This window comes from Hyaena hyaena, unplaced genomic scaffold (assembly GCF_003009895.1).
Source record: "Hyaena hyaena isolate Hyena2069 unplaced genomic scaffold, ASM300989v1 scaffold_568, whole genome shotgun sequence".
Classification (NCBI taxonomy): domain Eukaryota; kingdom Metazoa; phylum Chordata; class Mammalia; order Carnivora; family Hyaenidae; genus Hyaena; species Hyaena hyaena.
The window spans coordinates 419,619-443,515 of record NW_024081199.1 but is presented as its reverse complement, the minus strand read 5'-3'; the positions used below and the strand labels follow the sequence as shown (position 1 = coordinate 443,515).

General features: G+C 38.0%; 1 protein-coding gene across 2 annotated transcripts in view; it reads right to left on the bottom strand.

The window, feature by feature from the left end:
- AATF (apoptosis antagonizing transcription factor) overlaps positions 1-23,897 on the bottom strand; it is a 100,864-nt gene that overhangs the window by 62,953 nt on the left and 14,014 nt on the right. For both annotated transcript variants that reach the window (XM_039256364.1, XM_039256366.1), the window contains exons 5-7: positions 2,480-2,594; positions 956-1,157; positions 249-413 (exon numbers count right to left, since the gene is read on the bottom strand). In XM_039256364.1, coding sequence (XP_039112295.1) covers positions 249-413; positions 956-1,157; positions 2,480-2,594 — 482 coding nt within the window. The remainder of the gene's footprint in view (positions 1-248; positions 414-955; positions 1,158-2,479; positions 2,595-23,897) is intronic.

Below are 23,897 nucleotides of genomic sequence, written 5' to 3'. Positions count from 1 at the left end.
AAAAATAAGAGACTATTAACTTGTTATAGACTTGTTAACACAAGTTAACAATAGCGCCATTTTAAAAGAAATTTATCCTCCCATATACTCTTACTTTTTCAACAATCTAGTAAAGTAGTGCTTTTTCCCTTTCTTTCACTAACTGCTTATACCAAGAATGGTATCTACAAGCAGGTGATCAGATTTTTCAGCTAATTAGCCTCACAGAAACTGCTCGCTGCAATCACCCACCATCACAGAGCTCTTACCGGCTGCCCTGGCAAACTCTCCGGGACAGGCTGTACTGCTGGTTCAGGTTTGCCAAGAACTCGGTAGATGGAGCGCTTGGTCTGTGTCCTTCGAAGTAATCTTTCTTTGTCCATCAGAATATGATCGATCTGAGTCAAGATTGAGCGTTCAAAGGCACCAAAACCCTGCAACAACATTAACCAGTGTCAGATAATGCAGAAAGTCTGTGCTGAAGGCAGCTACATTGGTTTCTCTATCTTTCTGTGTCAGCAGAGAAGCAGACAATCCTCCCTTCAGGAGGGACTTTGTGTTAGAGACCAAGTCTGTGAATGGCTGTAACTGTTCTCAGGGAAAAAAAAATTAGTCTTAAGCAGGCTGTATTACTTTCCTATACCCAGAGATTAACTTCTGCACCTTTCACAACTGTTTAAAAATCTTTAAGTATTTTGTATTCCCAAATATTTGACCACTTACAAGGCCATAATTTATAGAATAAAATATTCTTTCTAAAAAGCTAAAATCCCAGGTCTGAATAATATAAACCCCAATGGTGGGAGTTAAGTAAATTTTTCTACAGTAATGACTGATTACTATTACATCATGACATTATAATGAGCTATATAAATATAAGATAAATGAGCTGTAGTTCCAATTTCTTAAAACTGCTTCAGGTTGCTACAACCTCTTACACACACACACACACACACACACACACACACACACTTACCTTCCCCAGTTTTCCAGAAGCCAGCTTGGTTTTATCATGCCACTTCTGAAGTGTGCGGTTCCTGTAGACTGTGAAGTCGGCAAAACGCTTTGCCATGAAGCTGGGATAGTCCTCCATTTCTAGCTTCCTCTTTGGTGGGGGCTTTCTCTGCTGCTTCTTCTCTTCTACTAGCTCTTCATCTTCACTGGAAATCTCTTCCTCACTGGAAAACCAATAAGAACATTGAGTCCAATGTAAACCAACATTACCCAAATAAATACATAAGCTCACATGAAGTCAAGAATATTTAGGCCTTTCCTATTCTGTCTATATTTGCAATAACATCATAGATGTGAGCATGGCTTTTTCTATTTGAAAAGAATATTCATGAGGTCAATCAAAAACTCATGTTAACTTTTCAAATATAAGAGCTACTAGCTTAGAAATATTTTTCTAAAGGTAAGCAAACCATAAAAATAAATGAAGTTGTAAAAACATTATTAGAAATGCATATGAACCAGGCCTCTACTGTTATAAGATGGACTTTAAAAATTAAACACATAATCATACTTTTATGACCTTAATCCCCAAATCAATAAGGGACATGTGTCTCCCTCTAACCAATTGTTCAGGAAAGCTGAATAACAGTAGTTGAATCACAGGAAGAGAGCCAAATGTGAAGAAAACTCAAAGGAGTAGGCAGGAGAATGGAAAATACATTGAAGTGCATACGCCTGCCAAGAGAAAGTAATTCCACCTATCAAGCCAATTGCACTCACTGGACCTCCAACCCCAAAACACAGTAGGTGCTCAATAAATGTGAGCTTACTTATTGTCCCTGCAACTAACCCTGTAGAAAAGAACGGAGCAAAGGATAAGCCCAAGGGGAAAAAAAGCAAGCAGTTACCATATACAGCAAGTTCAAACAATGGGCGGTAGAGGGGGGTGTGGGGAAATCTTTCCTCCAATGTGACCATTTCAGAAAACAGGTTTATTCTGCTCTTTTCTGAAAAATGTCTACCCTTCAAAATAACTGCTGCTTCTTCCCTCACCAAAAAGGAGATGGTTGTGACCAGCAATTCCATGGTATTGGCACAAAGGGCTTCATAAACATTAGTTAAGAATTAATATTAACAATGTGCTTTCATCTCCCAATTTCAACAGATCTAAAGAGAAGGCAAACCTTTTGCAGAAGCCCACAAAGGGGAGCAGGTCCAAGTAAATATAAAAATGAAAAATCTTATTCCAAATTTATATGCTATCCTGCATAACAATAATATATTAATTATTATTTTAGTATATATAACATATTATATTTATTTTATATATTATTATATTATAATAATTATATATTAATATATTATGATAACATAGGATTATTTATAATCCTATAAATTCCAAATTTATATCCACCAGTTAAATATAAGAGGCGCTTTCTGTTTCACTAAGTCTGACATCTGTCTGCAGACAATTTGGCTTTTTCATAAGTGATGGGAAACTATTCAGATTAAAATATGCAACTCCATAGCTCCAATCCTTCCTTACCTTTCTGCTTTGGCCTTTGTCCCATCTACTAGATATCTAGTGTCTGGGTACTGGAAAAGTAACTCTTCCTGAAGGTCTACCAATGACCTCAACAATGCTTTCAGGGCCTTGTGACCTGAGAAATAAAGCACAGAGAAGGAATAATTTATTATCTACAATTCTCCAAAGTAGGCAATACCTATAACTCATGACTCCTGAGCAGTCCTGACCAGGGTAGGGGGCAGGCACAGGGTACTCATAGACGAAGAATTCTCTGAAATACCGAATTCCTGAGAGGAGATAATAACAATGCCTAACTTACAGGCTTGTTGTGAGGAACAAGCAAGGTAACATACATAAGTTGTGTGGGGAAAGGTCTGCAATAAATTGTGAGTTCTTAAATTTAGTCAGATTGACAAACTCCTTCCCTGTCTGTCATCATAACCAATCGTTTTCCCCTATGGTGTTAGTTTCTACAGGTAACCCACCGACCTCATGGATTATCCCTCTATCAATCAACTCCTTAAGCAATTCCTCCTCTTTTAAACAGCACAACTTTGTCCTGGGATCGCTATTGCCGCCACCACCACTGCCGCTGCCACCACCACCTTCCCTCAGGAGATCTCATTTGTCTATGGTCTGAGCTGCCGTTATCATTCATTCAATCTCTCCACACATATTCTTGTGAAAAGTTCTTGTTCATGTATGAAAACCCAAGCTAATGACTTAGTGTTTGCAGTACTGAATTGTGTATTAAAAATCTGTACATGGAAAACATGTTCTTACCTGGTTCTTCTCGTAGCCAACAAGATGCATTTGTAATAAAGCTGGTCAGAATTAAGTATACAGTCTACAGCTAAGAAGTTTCAGAATAAAAACTGGCCCTCTGAGAACTGAAGTCTTACCTTTTTTATCAGCCTAATCCTACTAAAGGGGCTAACTAGACACTGATAATCACTATTTATGCATTGATAGCACTCAGACGTCTCTCCTATTATCGAGCTTCCACACTTCCAGCAACTGTAAGAAAATCTTCGCATGGATGCTCCATTAGTCCTCCAAATACACCACGTCAGAAACAGAACTTTTCTCTTCCTACCTAATACTTCTCCCTTGTCTGATTATCTCTTCTGTTTAATGTGTTTTCATAGGGATCGCTGACATTTTGGTGCCCTTATTCTATAGATTTAATTCATTGCAAAACAGTGTGATTTTCCATTCTTATCATTACTAATAGCTGTCCATTCATCTCTGGCCATGCTTCTACCACTCCTTCCCTCTTCCCCTTAAATAACTGTAACCTTCTCATAAGAATCCCTACTTTCATTTAGCAACCCCTACATTCATTTTTATTTTGTATTCCATAGGGACTTTAGCCCACACAAACTTCAGTTAGTGTTAATCACAGTTTTTAACATCTTTTCTAGAAAAGGCTACATCTTGAGACAGAGCCCATATTTTCCAAAGTGAAACCACAAACCAATTTCACATTTGCAAAGTAGTTTTTAAAACTCCCAAAAACCCAACCTCAAAATCTTATGCTAAGTAAAATAAGCCAGTTGCAAAAGCACAAGTACTGTGTGATGCCACTTACATGAGGGACCTAGAATAATCAAATTTACAGGAGCAGAAAACTGAATGCTGGATGCCAGGGATGCAGGGGAGAGGGGAATAGATAGAGTTTCCAATTGAGATGAGAAAGTTCTGGAGATGGATGGTGGTGATCTAGGACAACCATTTGAATGGACTTAATGATACTGAACCATACATTTATAAATGGTTAAACTGGTAAATTTTATGTCATATATATTTTACCATAACTGAGAAAGAAAACACTTTCAAGTGATCCCAAGACTAGAGCATAATAAATAATTCTATCATCCCAGTTCATCTCTATAGAAAAAAATCATCTATAATCTTTCAATCTTGAGCCTAGATAAAAAAAAAAAAAAGAACAGGAAAAACAATGAAATATTATTCAGTCCTTAAAAAGAAGGAAATTCTGACACTTGCTACAACACATGGATGAACCCTGAGAACATTATGCTGAGTGAAATAAGCCAGACAAGTACTATATCATTCCACTTATATCATGTACCTAGAGTAGTCAAACCCATAGAGACAGAAAGTAGAATGGGAGTTACCAGGGGTTGGGGGAGAGGGGAATGGAAACTTTAATGGGTATAGAGTTTTAGTTTTGTGAGATGACAAAGTTCTGGAGATTGGTGACACAACAATGTGAATGTACTTAACACTACTGAACTGTACACTTAGGAACAGTAAGGATAAATTGCTGATCACTATACTGTACACCTGAAACTAACACTGTATGTTAACTATATTGGAATTAAAATTAAAAATAAATTTTATCAGGGTAAATTTTATGTTAGGTAAATTTTAGGTTACATGTTTTTTACCACAATAAAAAATTTAAAAGAACAAGAAAAGCCAAGTGTCTGTCTCCGACTTCCTCGAGGTACCATGTGTCCATGATCTAAAATATGAAATCAAGAACCATGCAGGGGAAGAAGCTGCAAAGCAACCTGTAATGTTTATAGCTACGTGCCCCCAAAAGCAAGTCATAATTTGACTCTAACATGTAGCATAACCAAGAAGTGTGAAAACATCCAACGAAAAGACTACTACTTTTAAGGGCCACTTTCAAGTAGCTATACAAGCCTTTTTATTTTGTTCAAGTCAGTTTTAAAAAATCCATTGCAGATATATTAGACAGCCTATCAATCCAACAAGAAAGCAGAGAGCCAATATCAGTAAATCAAAGTGTGCCTTTCTGTTAATACTCTCTCATATGTTCTCATTTTATACACCCCTTCATCCAGTCAGAAAGTAGCCCTGAAGTATTTAAGCTCCATTCAGGGATAGCACCACCATGCATCAAAGTGTCAAGAGGCCTACAAGAGATGAAATCTGCAATTCTGTGCTTCTAACCACACACACACACACACACACACACACACACACGAAGAAGAAGAAATTAAAAAAAAAATGTTTATCAAAGTAAAGTCACCAGTGGCCAACACATGGACAGCTTCCTGTAAAGGGATATGGAAGCAAAGAAAAGAACCCAATTCTCATTTCTTTGCAACATAAGGGTTACATTTCCTTCTGGTAAGATTTGTGTAAAATGAACAATCCTTTCTGGGATGTGCAGGCCTCCTCAAAGCCACAGTTGACAAGAGTGAGTGAGGAAAGACTTTCCTGGAGATTCAAATCCAATGGTGATTCTTCTCAGCCTAAAAAACAAACTAAGCCAAGCCCTGACCTCTTTTTGTCATTCAAATAGGACTAAATTCTATTTGTTCAACCTCATGAAAAATAAAGAGAATGGAACCAATGGTTTCCAATTTACCTTTAATTTTTCTCCTGATTACTGTCAGAGTTAGCAGTTAAAAAAGCAGCAGAGGGGCATGTACTTTCTTCTCTCTTCCTTTTGGCATACGGCCACAAAACAAATGGAGACTGTCAAGGATATATATGTTTATTTTGTCTTACATGGTCCACTTCCAGAGGCCTTTCCCTTAAGAGGAGATTAAGAAGGACATATGCCTCACCATATTATCAAGATACAACCTCAGCATCTGGGCACCAGGCTTTAGGAATGATTTTCCAAGTAGAGAATCAATGGAAAGAGTACTTTACTAAGGGTCAGGAGCCCTGTATGCTAACTGACACGATTACTAACTAGTCATTTTATACTGGAACGATTTAATCTGTAAGTCTCAATTTTCTCATCTGTAAAATGTAGATAATCCTTTGCCTGTTTATCTCACAGAATTTAGGTGAAAAATAAGAAACATGTTTTTTACATATTAAGACATTTTATACATTTTTAAATGCTGTGAATATAAAAAGTGTATGACTATTTAAAAAATCATCTTTCACATGGTAAAAATCCTAAGTTCCACTTATGCTGATCAACAGTGCTAGGACTGAACTGGTATTCACAGATTCCTGCCTTAAGTATTCATTTACATGCTACCCATATGCAAGCATTCTATATATAAAATGTCACCAATCTAAAAACCATTTTCACCTAACAGCCTTATTTTTTTCCCTGATTCATCTTGGCTGTTCAACATAAACAAAACTGTAGGCAGAGAATAAGTTTGGACACAGGCACACAGCTCATTAATTAAATTATAAACCAATAAGTACAACTTCTGGCAAGGAGATTGGAGGGGGAATGGAGACAGTGAATTTATAACTAAAGTAAAGCTTACTTTATCAGTTTTTAAATATCTAGACAGTTATTTTTAAGATAAACATGAAAACATACAATTATTTATGTACAAGTATACAAAACTCCCACATTCCTATTACCCCAGATAAATACTATGAACTAGAATGTACAGATTACGAGAGCACTTTTTTCTCCTTCAAAAGTAACTCTAGAACCAGAGCTAAACTATAGGTCAAAATGACACACGATATATTGGCCTGAGAACAATACTTTTCATTCAAATCCACACAAGCCTGCCACTTGCACTAGTCATCCCCGGCAATTAATCCCCCAAGAAAGACGTTTGATTAAATCTTTTCAAGCAAATCCTTTGCTTTGCTTTTGTTAGTTCACTTCTTGTCAACATCTATTAAAATATGCCTTTAATTCTCCCACAATCTTAAAAAACACCGATTCCACTGTCTTCAACTTTAATCAACTGTATGGCCGGCATTTTTCATTTCATAATAATGTGCTGCTTGGAATTCAAGAGGCAGGCTCGGCATCAATCATCTGGTAAGAATTTTTCCACTGCAATAAATATGCAAATGAGGAGAGCCAGTCAGTCGTATTTCAGGCCCGACTTGCTAGTGTTTTAAAAAAGACACAAATTTATTAATTGCCGGTGGCCAGAGGAATCCTATTACTTTGGGCATTGATTACAAAGCTGTGTGAGTGATTATTGTGCAACTCGCGGGCTACCCAGGCATGAGGAAAAATTATTAAAGCAAGGCAGAGATTATCAACTCAGAATAACAATAAGCCTTAACATTTAGGCCCTAACTTCTTCAACAAAGAATTACGTGAAGCCTCCACTGTATCATAATTCCGAACTCTGTCAGTATTACTGTTTGGGCTTGTTCTATATTCCCCAAGCAGAATGGCGTCACCAGGAAGAAAGAGTACTGCAGGTTACAAATTCCCGCACACCAACCATAATGGATGAGTTGCTATCATCTCCAATGTGCATCCAACTAGAATTCTGATATATTCACGTATGAATACACACGTGCAGACATGTGCATATATGTACTCCCAGACTTGGGTAAGTGGATGTGTCGTCATGAGGGCTCTGGTTTTTAATGGAATAGTATAAGGAGTTCTGTCTCTGTGTTGGTTGGTTGGTTGGTTCTGTGGACCAAAAATTGAATCTTTTTTAATGGTCCAAAATAACCACCAGGATAACTTTTCAAAGCAGAGCATGGGGACTTATATTCTAAAATCATGATGGCTAAGCCAAAGGCAGCCCTGGGTTTTCATACCTCAGGGGGCACCACAGTGGAAGGCATGCAGTCTATGGAGGAGTCTATGGAGGAAATGGTTTGATAGGCTAATTCTGAATGCAAAGTGTTTTTGTGAGAAACATTCAACCCAAGACATATTAAATCAAGTAAGAAAGAGGACTCAGTGGACAAAACTTATTTTTTTCTCTTAAGAGAATGATGTGGGGAATTGGGGGAGTAAGTGGAAGTTAAAATAAGGGAGAGAGGAAGAGAAGTATGATAAAATACATTGGGTAAGCCCCCTCACAAAAGAAGCAAAAAGCAAAAAAAAAAAAAAAAAAAAAAAAACCTTAACATTTTACATTACTGCCACACTAAATAACATGATAGATAGTGTGCATTTGAGTTCTGTGGAGGGACATCCCACTCAAGCAGTAATTTCTGACCAGGCATGAATTTATAAGGAAGGGAAAAGAACTGCAGAATTTCTTAGGTTTCCCTGAATACTCTCTCAAATACCTTGATGAAGTGTGTCAATAAATCCTTAAAAAGCCCTATAGGACACAGCAATCTAACTGATCAATGTACTTCCCGAAATCCACTACAGTTACCTTCCACTCAACAGGCCCCAGACAACCACCACTGCTCCGCAGTACTTCCCTAAAAAGGGAAATTCATCTTTCCCCTTTAAACAAAAGAATAAATGCTCAAAATACAAGGTACTTAAAACCCAAGCTGATATACAAGTAATTGTTTAAACTGTCTAACAAGAGTTACCCAGGGAGAGAAGGGATACTTTCATTCTTATTGGGTACATTTTTTAACTGTTTGAATATTTTATAAGCATATATTACTTTTATAATTTAAAATATTATTAAAATTTAAAGTAAACTTTGAAGTAAGAAAACTTATTAAAAATAAAATTAGAACCACAATCCAGGTAGCCCTGTCTCTTTCATATAAAATACTCTGATCCTTTCTTATTAAAAAGCCTTTAAACAACCAGCCTCTTAGGCAGTGAAACTACTCCTCACCTAAATGTCCAAATTCTCTCTGTAGTATGGGTCTGAAAATGGGGGTTCCCAGGCTGAGCAGATCGCTCCTCTCTCAGTATCAGTCACACCACTGCTACAGCACATGCTATATTGTATGGAGTCTGATTTTACTACAGTGTAAGCTGCTTGAGAGCACGGACCTCAACCTGTCACTCTGGCATCCAACACATCTCCTGGGCCATGAGAAGGATTCTACAAATATGTTTGCCTCAGAAATGACACCTAAGTTACATGGCAGAACTTCCAATTACACTATCGCTTCCACATCTAAGGGCTGACAAGCCAACGTATTTGCTAACTTCAACAAGCATGTATTCTCAACAAACTGACTTGTGTTAACAAATGCACAGTAACCAAACTGAACTTCTTCCTGTAACTAGAAGATGTACAGGCTACCACCAAGTCTCAAGACCACCTTGTCAGATTTAATAACTCAACATATGTTACAATGCATTCACATGAAGACACAGTAATCACCACTTGAATGGTTAAAATGAGGCTCAGAAAATAAAAGATTGCTTTTATTTGTGTTTCTTTTAATACTAGGAAGCCTAAGCATTATTCATTTGCCAACCCGAAATGGAACACTTTGAGAGGTTGCTTTCACGTAAAAACACTTAAATATTCATGCCTTAAACATGGTTTATCCAGAAGTGCCTGGGTGGCTCAATCAGTTATGTGTCCAACTTCAGCGCAGGTCATGTGTCGGGCTCAGAGCCTGGAGCCTGCTTCAGATTCTGTGTTTACCTCTCTCTCTCTCTCTCTCTCTCTCTCTGCCATTCCCCTGCTTGTGTTCTCTTTCTCGAAAGTAAATAAATAAACTTTTAAAAAGACAGGTCCACACCCTACCATGAGCTCATTGAGGCAAGGATTGTGAACAATTCACCCTGGCATGGCTGGTGTTAGCAAATGGCAGGCTGCAGGTTGTTGAATGACTGAGTAAAAATGGCATCCTAATAACTTTCTTGGCATGCTTTTAGATGTGCATTTCAAGTCTTCAAAGAGGGAACCACAAGTATAGTATTGATATTCATTTACATAACCTTTTAAGAAGAAAGAAACAAATACTTGGCCATAAAGCTCCAGCCTAAGAAAAGATGGTACTATCACTATTAACAGTTCACAACACGAAGAACCCACAAAGTGGCGGGCACTAGCTGAGGCACTTCCCTGCCTAGCATTACATATCTCATTTCAACCCTCACAATAACCCTTTGAGGTGGGTACTATTACACTGTCATCACACTGGTGAAGAACATGAAACACCACTACAAGCTTTAGAAAGAACTACATATTTTTCATTTTCTAGATCAATGTATCCTTAAATGGTTATGTGTCAAAACTATCTGGAAAACAAAAGTATAATGCAATTTTCAATTATAAGAAATGATAAAACTGCCCTCCCCAATACCACTACATGATAAAAACAAAACACAAAACAAAATACTAGCGAGGCTCTGTTAAAATGTTATGTCCAAATTTGGTTCCTACACTGGAAAAAATAAAGTGGGAAAAATAAATGAAGCCCAAATCATATGGATATAAGGTAGGTTGAATAGGCAAAATAAAGATATATTTGCTTAATCTGAAAAAGATAATGTTAAAAAATGGATTAACAGTGTCCAAAATTCAAGTGGCTAAACAAATCAGAAAAGATGTTTGGCCTCACTTAAATTAAACACACACACACACACACACACACACACACACACACACACACACACACACAGAATCTATGCCTTAAAACAACATATTTTGTGATACTACTTGATGCTGGCAAGAATGGGAGGAAAGGGGCTCTCTCTCAATATACAACTGACAAGGGTTATATCCTTATCACACATATCCAGAAAGCAATCTGGCAAAATGTATCAGAGATTTACACATGCATACCACCTGACCCTACTACTCCATTTCTAGAAATTAATCTTAATGAAATAATCAGATAAGAAAGCAAAGAGGCACGTTCAAAAACATTATTTTTAGCATTGTTTACAACAGGTAAAAACTGCAAACACCTTACGTGTCCATTTATAGGGGGCTGGTTAAATTAATTTAGTTTAGCCAGATAACTTTCTGTGCAGCTGCTGAAAAGGATAATTATAAATGGAACCAGTTCTGAATAAACTAAATTATAAAATACTTTTGAGGATAACTAAAGTAATCTGAATGTGGAGTGGACACATCATTAGGGTTATTAGGAAGTATTAACTTGGTTAGGTGAGATGACAGTGTTATGTAAGAAACATTCTCATTTTTTAAGAGCCATTTATAGAAGTATTTAGAGGCAAACTGGCATGACGATTGCAATTTACTTTAAAATACTTCAGGTAAAAGAAAACGAAAACAAAGATAGCCAAGCCCCCCTTTTTTTTTTAAAGAAAAGGTAGATTTATATTCATTAACATGAAAAGACGTAAAGTGTGATGTCATTTATGGTTTTAAAAAAGTTTAGGGGCGCCTGGGTGGCTCAGTCGTGATCTCACAGTTCGTAGGTTTGAGCCCCACATTGGGCTCCGTGCTGACAACTCAGAGCCTGGAGCTGCTTCAGATTCTGTGTGTGTGTGTGTCTCTCTCTCTCTCTGCCTTTCCACCTTTCACACTCTGTCTGTCTCTCTTTCTCTCAAAAAGAAACATTAAAAAAATTTTTTTTCGAGTTTAAACGGATATAAAGTATCTGGAAGGATATATAGAAAATAGCTAAAAATGGTTATTCTGAAGAGTACTATTGACAGTAGGGAAAAAAGACTTTCAGAGTCCATGTTACATATTTCAGTACCATTAGGGAGGAAGGGAAACAATACTGTTTGAGGGGCACCTGGGTGGCTCAGTCAGTTAAGCGTCTGACTTCGGCTCAGGTCATGATCTCACGGTTCGTTGGTTCAAGCCCCGCATCGGGCTCTGAGCTGACAGCCAGCTCAGAGCCTGGAGCCTGCTTCACATTCTGTGTGTCTCTCTCTGACCCTCCCCTGCTCACGCTCTCCCTTTCCTTCTCCCTCTCTCTCTCTCTCTCTCTCTCTCAGAAATAAATAAAACATTAAAAAAAACTTTTTAAAATACTGTTTGAAAAAAGTATTTTTATTACAAACACATTTTACTTTTATGACTATTAAGGTTAATGAAGATTATATATATATATATATTCAATAATACAAAGAGGTCTTCTGAGGTAGAAGCAATTCTTCCTGTCCACAGAAAATCAAATAAGGAGAAAGAGATTAAAACAAAGGCAAGGAAAATTAGAGGTGGTCATAAGTTTGATTGATAAGGGGATTAGCTATCCCTAGTACTAGTTTAAAATTTCCCCTGTATAATTCACAAAACAAATACCAAGGACCAATAAGTGTAAGGAAAAAAATGTTTACCCTTATAAAACACTAGGAAGTGTAAATTTTTAAAAATGTGAACTAAAAGAAGCAGAAACCATTTTCTATTTATCAAAGTGACAAAGATGAAACAAAATGATAAAATCCAGAGTTGACAAGGATACAGGAAACTGACATTCATTTATTTTATTTTATTTATTTATTTTTATTTCTAGGAGAGAGAGAGACAGCGTGAGCAGGGGAGGGTCAGAGAGAGAGAGGGAGTCACAGACTGAAACAGGCTCCAGGCTCTGAGCTGGCAGTCAGCACAGAGCCCGACGCGGGGCTCGAACCCATGAACCGTGAGATCATGACCTAAGTGAAAGTCAGACGCTTAACCGACTAAGCCACCCAGGCGCCCCTGACATTCATTTAAAGAAGGTAAGAATGTTAAAGTGATACCACCTTTCTGGGGGGCGACCAGGAAATACAGAGCAAAAGCCTTAAAATTTCACATATCTTTAGAACACATACTAATTCCACATCTAGAAATTTATTTCATGCTACAAATCAATCATGGATGGAAGTAAAGATTTAGTAACAACGATGTTTATTACATTATTTATAAAAATGAAAAACTGGAAACAATCCAAACGTCCAACAATAAAGAACTGGTTAAACTATCCAGATGATGCGAAGTCTATGCTGCCATTAAAAATAATGCTGTAGAACAATATTTAATGACACGGAAAAATATTAATAATCTTTGCTTAAGTAGAAAAAAACCTTAGTTTTTTAGTAGAAAAAAAGACTGCAAAACAGAATATAGAATATGGCTCCCCTTTAGTTCTACAATGCCCACAATGTGGGGGCGGGGGGGGGGGTTAGAATTGGAAAAGATATATACCATACAACAAAGGGTTAACTAATTGGAGCTGCTGGGATTAAGGAAGATTATTTACTTACTTTTGCTTTGGCCATTTACTAAATTTTATATAAGGAATGTGTATCACAGTTATAATAAGGAAACTACCTAGTGATCTATTTCTCTATCATGAAAAAAAAAAGGCTTACCACCTAAAGGAGAGGGACTAGATGAGCTGACCCCCAGGGCCCTTCTGGCTCTCCTACTGAAAGGCAGTGTGTGGGGAAAGATCGGAGAAAAACTGAAGGAGACAATTACTACTCACTCTAAGCCTTCTGTTTCACAACAAATTCATCTCCATATCGCTCCTGCCTCATTCCTTCAAGCTCTGGCATTTATTCCACTTCTTTATTCCATCATACTTTAAAAACAACAGACTAGAGAGTTAAACTGCATGCGCTGTGATTGGGTGGTGTGGCCAAGAGCAGAAGCTGTGAAGCAGAGCAGACTCCGGATTCCACACTGACTTTGTCTCTAACTAACCGGGTGACCTTAAACAAGTTGCTTAACCCTCTCCAAGATTTCACTTCTACTCAGAACACAGTCATTAGCACCTGTTTCACAGGCTGCTGTGGGGACTAAAGGACACATTTGTGAAGAACTTAATAGAGTGCCTGAACAATAGTGCACAAGTACTAAACGGGAGCTGTTTTTATTATTTGTAAGTATAAAGGCATCTGGCATTGTACTTGCATAACAACAATGCCAAGATAGAAGTAAATTGATCATCCTGGTTCTCAAATTGTCATATTTGATTTCTTTCCACTCATGTTCTTTTACCTTATGAGCCTTACTGACAACACCAGAAGTGCTTTCTAATTAGAACTTACGTTAGAGTGTTTGTCTCTGCCCTTCCCCCAACCCTCACCACATACAATTTATGTATCATCTTTATCTTTTTTAATATTTATTTACTTATTTTGAGAGAGATGAAACATGTGAATGGGGGAGGGGCAGAAAGAGAGGGAGAGAAAGAATCCCAACCAGGCTCCTTGCTGGCGATGTAGAGCCCAACGAGGGGCTTGATCCCATGAACTGTGAGATCATGACCTGAGCTGAAATCGAGAGTCAGACACTCAAGGACTGAGCCACCCAGGCGCCCCTATGTACCATCTTTAGAATGTAGGACTCTTTAAGACTGTATAAACAGCTTGTCTACTTATATAAATCTTCCTTGTATGGGACACCTAGCTGGCTCAGTTGGTAGAGCATGAAACTCTTGATCTTGGGGTCGTGAGTTTGAACCCCACAATGGACATAAAGATTACTTCTAAAAAATTAAAAATTAAAAAAATATTGCTTGTATAAAATAGTATAAATAGCTAGTAAGAACTCTTCTCAAAATAGTAGCATTTTGGATATTATCCAGAGCCAAATTTATCCAATTGCCTCAAGAAAAAATAGAATGTGATAGATCTGAAATTAAACATCAAGCAAAACAATCAATATTATATGAAAAGTAATTAAAAATTACCAAAGAACTCAAGCTAAAGTTAAATGCAGTCCAAGTATAGCAAACTTTCAAAGCAAATCATACAGACAAACTTACTTGGGGTCAAGTTAAAGGTAATTCTTAAGTAACCTTATAGCCTATGTATTTTTTTTTCTCAGACTGGTCTCTCTAACCCTTCCCCTCATCAAACTTCCACTAAAACTTAATGGAAAAATATATATATATAGTGGAAGAAAAGATATACATATTAAAATGTCTGGAATAATAAACCCCAACCCCATACTTTTTTCTGAGAAGGTACAGGGATTTTGGAAAGTGGGAGAACTTTCACTTTTTCCTTTACATACATCGATACTGTGTGTGTGTGTGTGTGTGTGTGTGTGTGTGTGTATACTTTACAGTGAATATTACATATACATTTATATAAAAATATATGTAAAGATTTTATACACACACACCCCTCTGGAGTAACAGAAGAACATAAGGACAAATTTAAGTCCTACAAAATCCCTAATAAGTCTCATAAATATCAGAGAAAAAGATGTCTCTACTTTTGAAAATGCTTTGCAGCTACTCATAGTATTTTCAAAGATGGACTAGCTACTATTAGGAAAATGCACTAGGAATAGACAAGCATTAGCCATGGCTAAGACCAGAAAGGAGGAACCTGCTGAACCAGTGACCGGATTCACGCTTCCAACTGCTTTTTACACTCTCCTACGCAACAAGATGGAGATCACCTTTCCTTAGATTAGGCTTCCAAAAGAAATGGTTATAATAGAACCCAAACACTTTGGAGAGTGATATCATGAAAAAGCAACTAAAAACAGCAATACTGTGAAACACCGTATTTGACATAAGCATAGGGGTATGTTTGTCTAAATCTCTGGGGTCATTTCGGTTATGAAAGGCAACTTCATTTATCAATACAACTACTATTACGGAGAGGAAAAACAAAAATCTGCAAAATCTGAGTAAACAATTACAACTCCACGCTATTATGCCTCCTACATTCAGCCATGTGCAACAACCAACAAAAACCAAACACATAAATTCTCTATGTCTTCCAGGGGGATTTTTCCCTTTTAAACAAAGGATTTACTTTCTACTCTTCCACTGTGGCCCTCTCATTTGGATCACTTGTTCCTATTTTGGTCCAATGTATCCCTCAGGAGTTTCAATGAGTTGTGAATTAATTGTTATTCACAAGCAAAAAAGAAAAAAAGAAGAAGAAAGAAAGAAAAAGCAGGATTAACTGCAATTGCCACTACCACTGCGAGGCGTGCATCCTGCACTTTCACCATGTAAATAATGCACAGATCCTGTGGGAACATGCCAAACACCAGGATCCTTAATTAATGGAGCTCTTTAATGTGCAAATCAGGAACAAATTGCAAGTTCTGACTTGCATTGATTATGAAAACATTAATTGAATGAGCAAGACCTTAAAAAAAAAGGCAGAATCCTAAGTCTTCGAAGAGACCAAAAGAATACAAAGCTCTGGAAATCAGACAAGTCTGACCAATGTCAAAAATGCAAACCTACAACTGAGTGCTGCTCACTAGCACACAATGAATTTAAAAACAAGAAACAGAAACCCAACAGTTTAATCAGAAAGCAATCACTAAAAAGCATCTAATCCACCAATGTCTTGCGTTAAGCAGAAAAATGAATGCTTACCCCGGAAGCTCAACACACATTGCTTTAAGAGAAAAAAAAATCACTTTAGATATACACACACTTATATGTATATAGGTATAACAAAACAATGCTGTCTCTTTAAAAAGAAATTCATCCTATATAAATTATAGCCATAAACTTTTCCTGCAGTGCAGCCTAATTAATTCTTGTTCTATACACAAAGGGAAATGCTGGGTGACAAATGGGTGTGAAGCCAGAAAGCTGCCAGGTCTGCAAAACATTTTCTACTTCAATTTATAAGCAATTTTGCAGTAAATCATCAACCAGAACCTGGAATCTCAGGAATCTCTGAGTGTCCAAACCACATTATATCACTTATCAAAGAGAGAAGGAAAAAGAGTTTAAGGACATCTCATTTTTCAGTTCTAACCCACATCAAAATCTAGAAGCCCTGTGTAATCTATTATTCTCTTCTGGGTGAGGTTTTAGTAGCAAAGATATATTTTTCAAGCAAGAATGACACTATAGGTTGATGTTGCCCATTTCCCCATCCCTAGAAGTACTGTATCACGTATCCATTACCATAAGAAATATTCCCAGACTTATCTGGGAATAAGCACACAACTATTTCCCCCCACTCCCTCAGTCCAAGCCAAATGCTCACAATCAAGCCAAGCTGAAGGGTTCGGTGGTGAGCCTCTGGGGAAAAACAGGTGGGAAACAGTCCAAGGAAATGAGTCTATTGAAGAGGAAAATAGAAACTTACAGGAACAAAGAAAGCAAGGCTGCCCCTTTGTAGTCAGACCCTTCACCCAACCCTAACCTCTGCCAGCCCGATATGTTCTCCATCCCTGTAGTTTTACCTTTTCCCGAATAGCATATAAATGGAATTGTAAAGCACTGAGACCAGCATATTTCACCTTAGCATTAAGACCTTTGAGATTCAGCCACAGTTTTCCGTTTATCAATAGTTGGTTCCTTTTTATTGTTGAGTAATGTAATACAATTTATTTGCCTACTGAAGGGCATTTGGGCTCTTTCCAGTTTTTGGTGATTATGAATAAAGCTGCTATAAACATGCACGTACAAGTCTTTGTGTGGAGACAAGCTTTCATTTCCCTACAGTAAATATCTAAGCAGGACTGCTGGACATCTGATAAATATATGTTTAACTTTACAAAAACACCACTCAACTCTTATCCAAAGTGGCTGGACTATTTTGCATTCCCACCAGCAATATATGAAGTTCGAGCTGCGCTGTATCTCTGTTGTCACTTGGTGTGGTCAGTGTTTATTCTGAGTCCTTCTAAGAGGTATGCAGGGGCATCTCATCGCAGTTTTAACTTGCATTTCCTTCAACACTAATGATTATGTTAAATATTTTTTCATGCCTCTCTGCCATCAAATATCTTCCTCAGTTAAGCTTATGTTCAAATCTTCTGCCCTGTTTTTTATATGGATATTTTTTTATTGTTCAGTTTTGGGAGTTCGTCATATAGTCTACACAGAAGTCCTTTGTCAGATGTTTCTATTTTGCAAATATTCTCCCTAGGTCTGTAACCTGTCTTTTTATTCCATTAACACATCTTTCACAGAGCAAGAGATTTTAATTCTGAGTTAGCCCATCGGTTTATTCTTTTATGGATTACACTTTTGAGGTCATTATCTAAAAACCCTTTGCCTCACCCAAGGTCTATAAGATTTTTCTCCCACGTTTTCTTCAAAACACTTTACAGTTTTGTTTTACTTTTAAGTTGCTGATCTATTTTGTGTTGAATTTTTAATAAAGTGAGAGCTACAGGTTGAAGTTCATTCCTTCACAAATAAATGTATTATTGTCGTAACACCATTTGTTGAAAAGACTATCCTTTCTTAACTGAAGTGACTTTGCAACTTTGTACAAAGTCCATTGTCCATATTTGTGTGAATCTACTTCTCAACTTATTCTATTCTGCTGATCAAAGTAATTTTTAAAGGAATAAACCCACAAAAAGACAGGAGAAAGTATGAGAGAGAAGATAGCCACTCAGTTCTTAAGCTAAAAAATCAGTAGAACTATTGTACAGGTATTAGAACGTCTAAAATTAGAAAGACTGACCACACCAATAGTTTATGAGGATGTGGAGCAACCGGAACTCTTACACACTGCTGGAGGGACTATAAAATTGTACAACCACTTTGGAAAACAGCTTAGCAGTTTCTTTAAAAGTTAAACATATACTGGAGCACCTGGCTGGCTCAGCTAGTAGAGCATACAACTTTTGATCTTGATATTGTGAGTTCGAGCCCCACACTGGGTGTAGAGATTACTTAAAAAATAAAAAGAATTTAAAAAAAAGTTAGAGGTGCCTGAGTGGCTCAGTTAGTTAAGCATCTGACTTTGGTTCAGGTCATTATCTCACAGTTCGTGAGTTGGAGCCCCACCTCAGGCTCTCTGCTGTCAGCGCAGAGCCCGCTTTCACATTCTCTGTCTCCTTTTCTCTCTGCCCCTCCCCTGCACTCACCCTCTCAAAACTAAATAAACATTAAAAAAAAAAAAAAGGTAAACATATACTGACCATATGACTCAGCCATTCCATTTTTAGTTATCCAGGAGAAATAAAAGTACATGTCCATATAAAAACATGTACACAAATGTTCACACAACTTTATTTGTAATAGCAATAACTGGAAATAAAACAAAATGTACATATCCATCTAATGAAATACTGTTCAGCAATAATAGGCAATAAACTATTGACATATGCTGAATCTCAAAATAATTACACTGAGTGAAAAGACAGGTAAAAGACCAAAAAAAAAAAAAAGGACAAACGATATGATCCCATTTATATAAAATTCTAGAAGACACAAAAACAGATTAGTGGTTGCTTAAGGACAGGAAGAGGCAGGAAGGAAAGACTCTAAAGAAGCTGAAGAAACTTCTGGGGATGAGGAATATGTTCATTATCCTCATTGTAGTGCTGGTTTCACGGGTGTATACACACGTCAAACTGGACAAATGCTGACAGGTTAAGTAAGCTGAGGATTGAGAACTGACCATTTTATTTAGCAACAAGGGGTCATCTGTGATCTTGGTGTGGGTAGAATGGCTTGATTGGAATGGGTTCATGAGAGAAGAAGAAAAAGGGATCTGAGATCATGAATAAAGACAATTCTTTCTAGGGATGTGGCTTTAGAGGGGAGCAGAGAAATGGGACCCACAGTGTATTGTATGCCATTTATACCTCAATAAACCAGGTTTTTTTTTTAAGTTTTTCTTTTTTAAATTTATTTATTTTGAGAGAGAGGGAGAAGAGGAGGGAGAAGAAAAGGGAGGGGGGAGGGAGAGACAGCAGGGGAAGGGAGGGGGAAGGGAAAGGGAGGGAGGGAGAAGGGGGGAGAGAGGGGAGAAGAGAGAGAGAGAGATTGTGAGTGGGGGAGGGGCAGAGGGGCAGAGAGAGGGAGACAAAGAATCTGAAGCAGGCCCAGTCTCTGAGTTGCCAGCACAGAGCCTGATGTGGGTCTTGAATTAGTGAACTGCAAGATCATGACCTGAGAGAGAGAGAATCCCAAGTAGGTCCCATGCTGTCGGTGCAGAGCTCAGTGTGGGGCTCAACCTCACAAACCCTGAGATCATGACCCAAGCTGAAATCAAGAATTAGCAACTCAACTGACTGAGCTACCCAGGAGCCCCAGTAAATCAGGTTTTTTCAAAAGCAGACAAATTAATAACTGACATAACAAACCTGAGGAGGTTGACTCTGGTGTTAGCAGTGAAGAAGAATGAGAGAGAAGCAGTTCCCTTACAGTCTGTGAACAAAACCGCAGAAGATTCAGGAACTGGCAGTGCTGGGCACCTCTAGAAGAGGAGAGCAAGACAGGGCTAAACATAGTCAATCTATTAGATCCTTTCCCGTAGGCAGAGGCTAAGAGCTTTATCCTCTGAAGAGTTAAACACAGCATCTCTAGACAGGAGGACACCAGACATGGGGGGGGGGGGGGGCAAGGGCATAATATTAAAAACAGAGGGAATAAGTTGAAGTTCAGATATTGGATGCTGAGCTCCCCAGCCTGCACACCTGCTAGAATGCCAGCAGCCAGGCAGGAGACAGAAAGTCCTCCAGCTACTATAATCCCATAAAGAGCAAAGATCTAAAGATACTGACACTGAGGTTCACCAAATATGGCCCACATAGATCCCTTTACAATGGAAAACACAGAAAAGAGCCTCTCTAAACATACAAAACTTCTAATCAATGTTTTGGTACCCTACTCTTTAAGTTTTATTTAAGCAAACTCTACATCTAACATGGGGCTTTAACTCATAACCTGAGATCAAGAGTCGCATGCTCTTCTGACTGCACCAGCCAGGTGCCCCGGTACCCTACTCTTAAAAGCCAACAGAAAGCAAAGGATTACCAAACGTCTAAGAAAAACATCTACCATGTTATACAGGGGTTAAAACAGAAGAAAGCATACAGGGAACAGGCTATGTAGGAAGAACACTTCAGAAAATATACATCATGTATATCCTCAGAGAAATAACACTGAAATGACAGAAGAAATTAAAATACTGGATGGAAGGGTCTGATAATAAAGCTGAGGAAATGTCTTAGAAAGTAGAACCAGGGGCACTTGGCTGGGTCTGTCAGTGGAACATATGACTCTCGACCTTGGGGTCATGAGCTTGAGCCCCACACTGGGTATAGGGATTACTTAAAAATTAAATCTTTAGGGCACCTGGGTGGCACAGTCAGTTAAGCGTCCGACTTCGGCTCAGGTCATGATTTCACAGTTCATGGGTTCGAGCCCTGTGTCAGGCTCTGTGCTGACAGCCAGCTCAGAGCCAGGAGCCTGCTTCAGATTCTGTGTCTCCCTCTCTCTCTGACCCTCCCCTGCTCATGCTGTCTCTCTCTCTATCCTCTCTCAGAAATGAATAAAACATTAAAAAAATTGCTTTAAATTAAATCTTTAAAGAAAATAAAAAGAAAGAAAGCAGAACCATAAAAAATAAAGAGAGAAAAGAAAGAATAGAAAATTGAAGAGGGAAAAAGAAGGGAGAGGAACAGATTAACATCAAATGATAGGTCTTCCAAAAAAAGAGAGAAAAATAGAGGACAGAAGATCACTAACAAAATAATTTCAAGGAAGTTTCCAGGACTGAAAGATGAATATCCAGGTAGAAAAGGCCCTGTATTTCACATACTGGATAAAGCAGACCGACACCAAGGCGCAGCACCATGAAATTTCAGAATTCTGTGGACAAAGAGAATTCCCCAGTTTCCAGAAGGGGAGAAAGAAACAGTAAGATCAGGAATCAGAATGGCTTCTGACTTATCAAGAGCAACTTCGGAGAGTGGAAGGCAATGGAATATTTTATAGACTTCTATAGATAATCAATCAGTTGTGATGACAGAACAAAGATATTTTCAGACAATCATTATCTAAATAGTTTACCTCCTGCACCATTTCTTAGCAAACTATCGGAGGATGTACTTCACCAAAATATGGAAACAAGCAAGAAAAATCCTGGAAGAGCTGCTGCACAGAAGTGAGAAGCCACCTGGGTGGCTCAGTTGGTTAAGCGTCCAACTTCGGCTCAGGTCATGATCTCATTGTCCACGAGTTCGAGGCCCATGTCAGGCTCTGTGCTGACACCTCAGAGCCTGGAGCCTGCTTCTGATTCTGTGTCACCCTCTCTCTCTCTACCCACCCCCACTCTGTCTCTCACTCTCAAAAATAAACAAACATAAAAAAATTAAAAAAAAAAAAAAAGGTCAGTGAGAAGCTAAGGTTGGCCCCAGGGTAATAAAGGGAGATGCCAGAATGATAGCTGGGCACTAGGGAAGGTGAACAGTCCAGACTGAAGCAGGTCAAAAGGCTCTGGGAGAGATTTCTTCAGAAAGATAAACTGGCAGAATCTCTGATACAACTGAATATCTGGAGGGGAGATTTAGACAGCTGAGAAAAGTGTGGGCTTGATTAACTGCAAAGAAGTCAATACAAACAAAAATGTAACTATTAACTCTAAAAGACAAAATAATATGTGGGAACAGACAAATAACCATAGTATATATATTACATGGCTCTGCTGTGAACAGTATTTACAGACAAAATAATGTAAATACTGACTATTGATCTAACCAAATTACAATATACAACCACAAAGGGATAGAAGCTATGAGTGTAGTAAGAACAAGAGCTAAGTCCTCATTTTCATAATGAAGCACCAATAGATAATGCCTAAAACTGAAAAATCAAGTAGAAACAAAACATGTTAATTAGAGATATGAACAAAAATCTATGGATTCCAAAAAAATACAACAAGATAATTAAAGACAGACCTGTTGCTTTGGGATAGTAGGTCCTAGCAAGGGAGTGGTGGTCCACAGGCAGCTAAAATTGGTTTTCATATCACGCTTTATAAAATTCTTTGACTCTTTTAAATTACATACATATAAAAACTGTGCAAAAATTTAAAAGAGGAAAGAGGTAAAAAATTTTTAAAAATGGGAGGAGCACTGGATTGATTGAGTACCTGACTCTGGATTTCAGCTCAAGTCATGATCCCAGGGTTATAGGATTGAGCCCCATGTTGGGCACGGAGCCTGTTTAAGTCTCTCACTCTTCCTCTGTCCCTTGCCCCCGCTCACATGCTCTCTGTCTCTAAAATAAAAAAGATGAAAATGAAAATAAAAAAAGAAGAAAGAGATGCCTGGGCAGCTCAGTGGTTGTAGAATAGGAGGCTCTTTTTTTTTTCTTAATGTTTATTTTTGAGAGAGACCGTGTGTGCATATGCAAGCAGGGGAGGGATAGAAGGGGACAGAGGATCTAAAGTGGCTCTGTGCTGACAGCAGTGAAATGGATATGGGGCTTGAACTCACGAACTGCAAGATCATGACCTGAGCCAAAGCCAGAAGCTCAACCGACTAAGCCACCCAGGTGCCGCACGCATGAGATTCTTGATATTGGGGTCATGAGCTCAAGCCCCACGCTGGGTATAGAGATTACTTTAAAAAATAATACATAAATCGTTTAAAACAATTTTTAAAGAGGAAAAAGTCCAAGGTAAACAGAAAAGGTGGTGGTGACAGGAACAATGTATAACTAAATATAAAACAACTAAATATGAAACAAAAAGTTTTTAAATACATAATATACTCTAAGTACACTAATTATATAGAAAAGGAACATTCAGAAAAAAGACCTCTTACAGATTAAAATATGATCACGCACATACACAAAGAATTGGGACTTAAACTCAAAATCTTTTAGAACAGACATGGAAAATGTTAGAGAAGAAACACATAAGAGACACAACCCAGGTTTGGTATCTAAAAGAGAGCAGAGAAAATGAAAGGAAGACTATTATCAAATAAATATTAGAAGAGATTTTCCCAAAACTGAAGGACCCCAGTGTTTAGGCTAACAGGGCCCATGAAGTACGCAACACAATGAATAAAAAAGAATCCATACCTACACGTGTCTTCAGGCAGTTTCAGAAAACCAAATGTAAAGGAAAGATCCCAAACATTTCTAGAGAACAAACAAGCCACTCACAAAGGAATGAAACTCAGAGCAGCATCCACCCCCTCATCAACAACACTCCGATGAC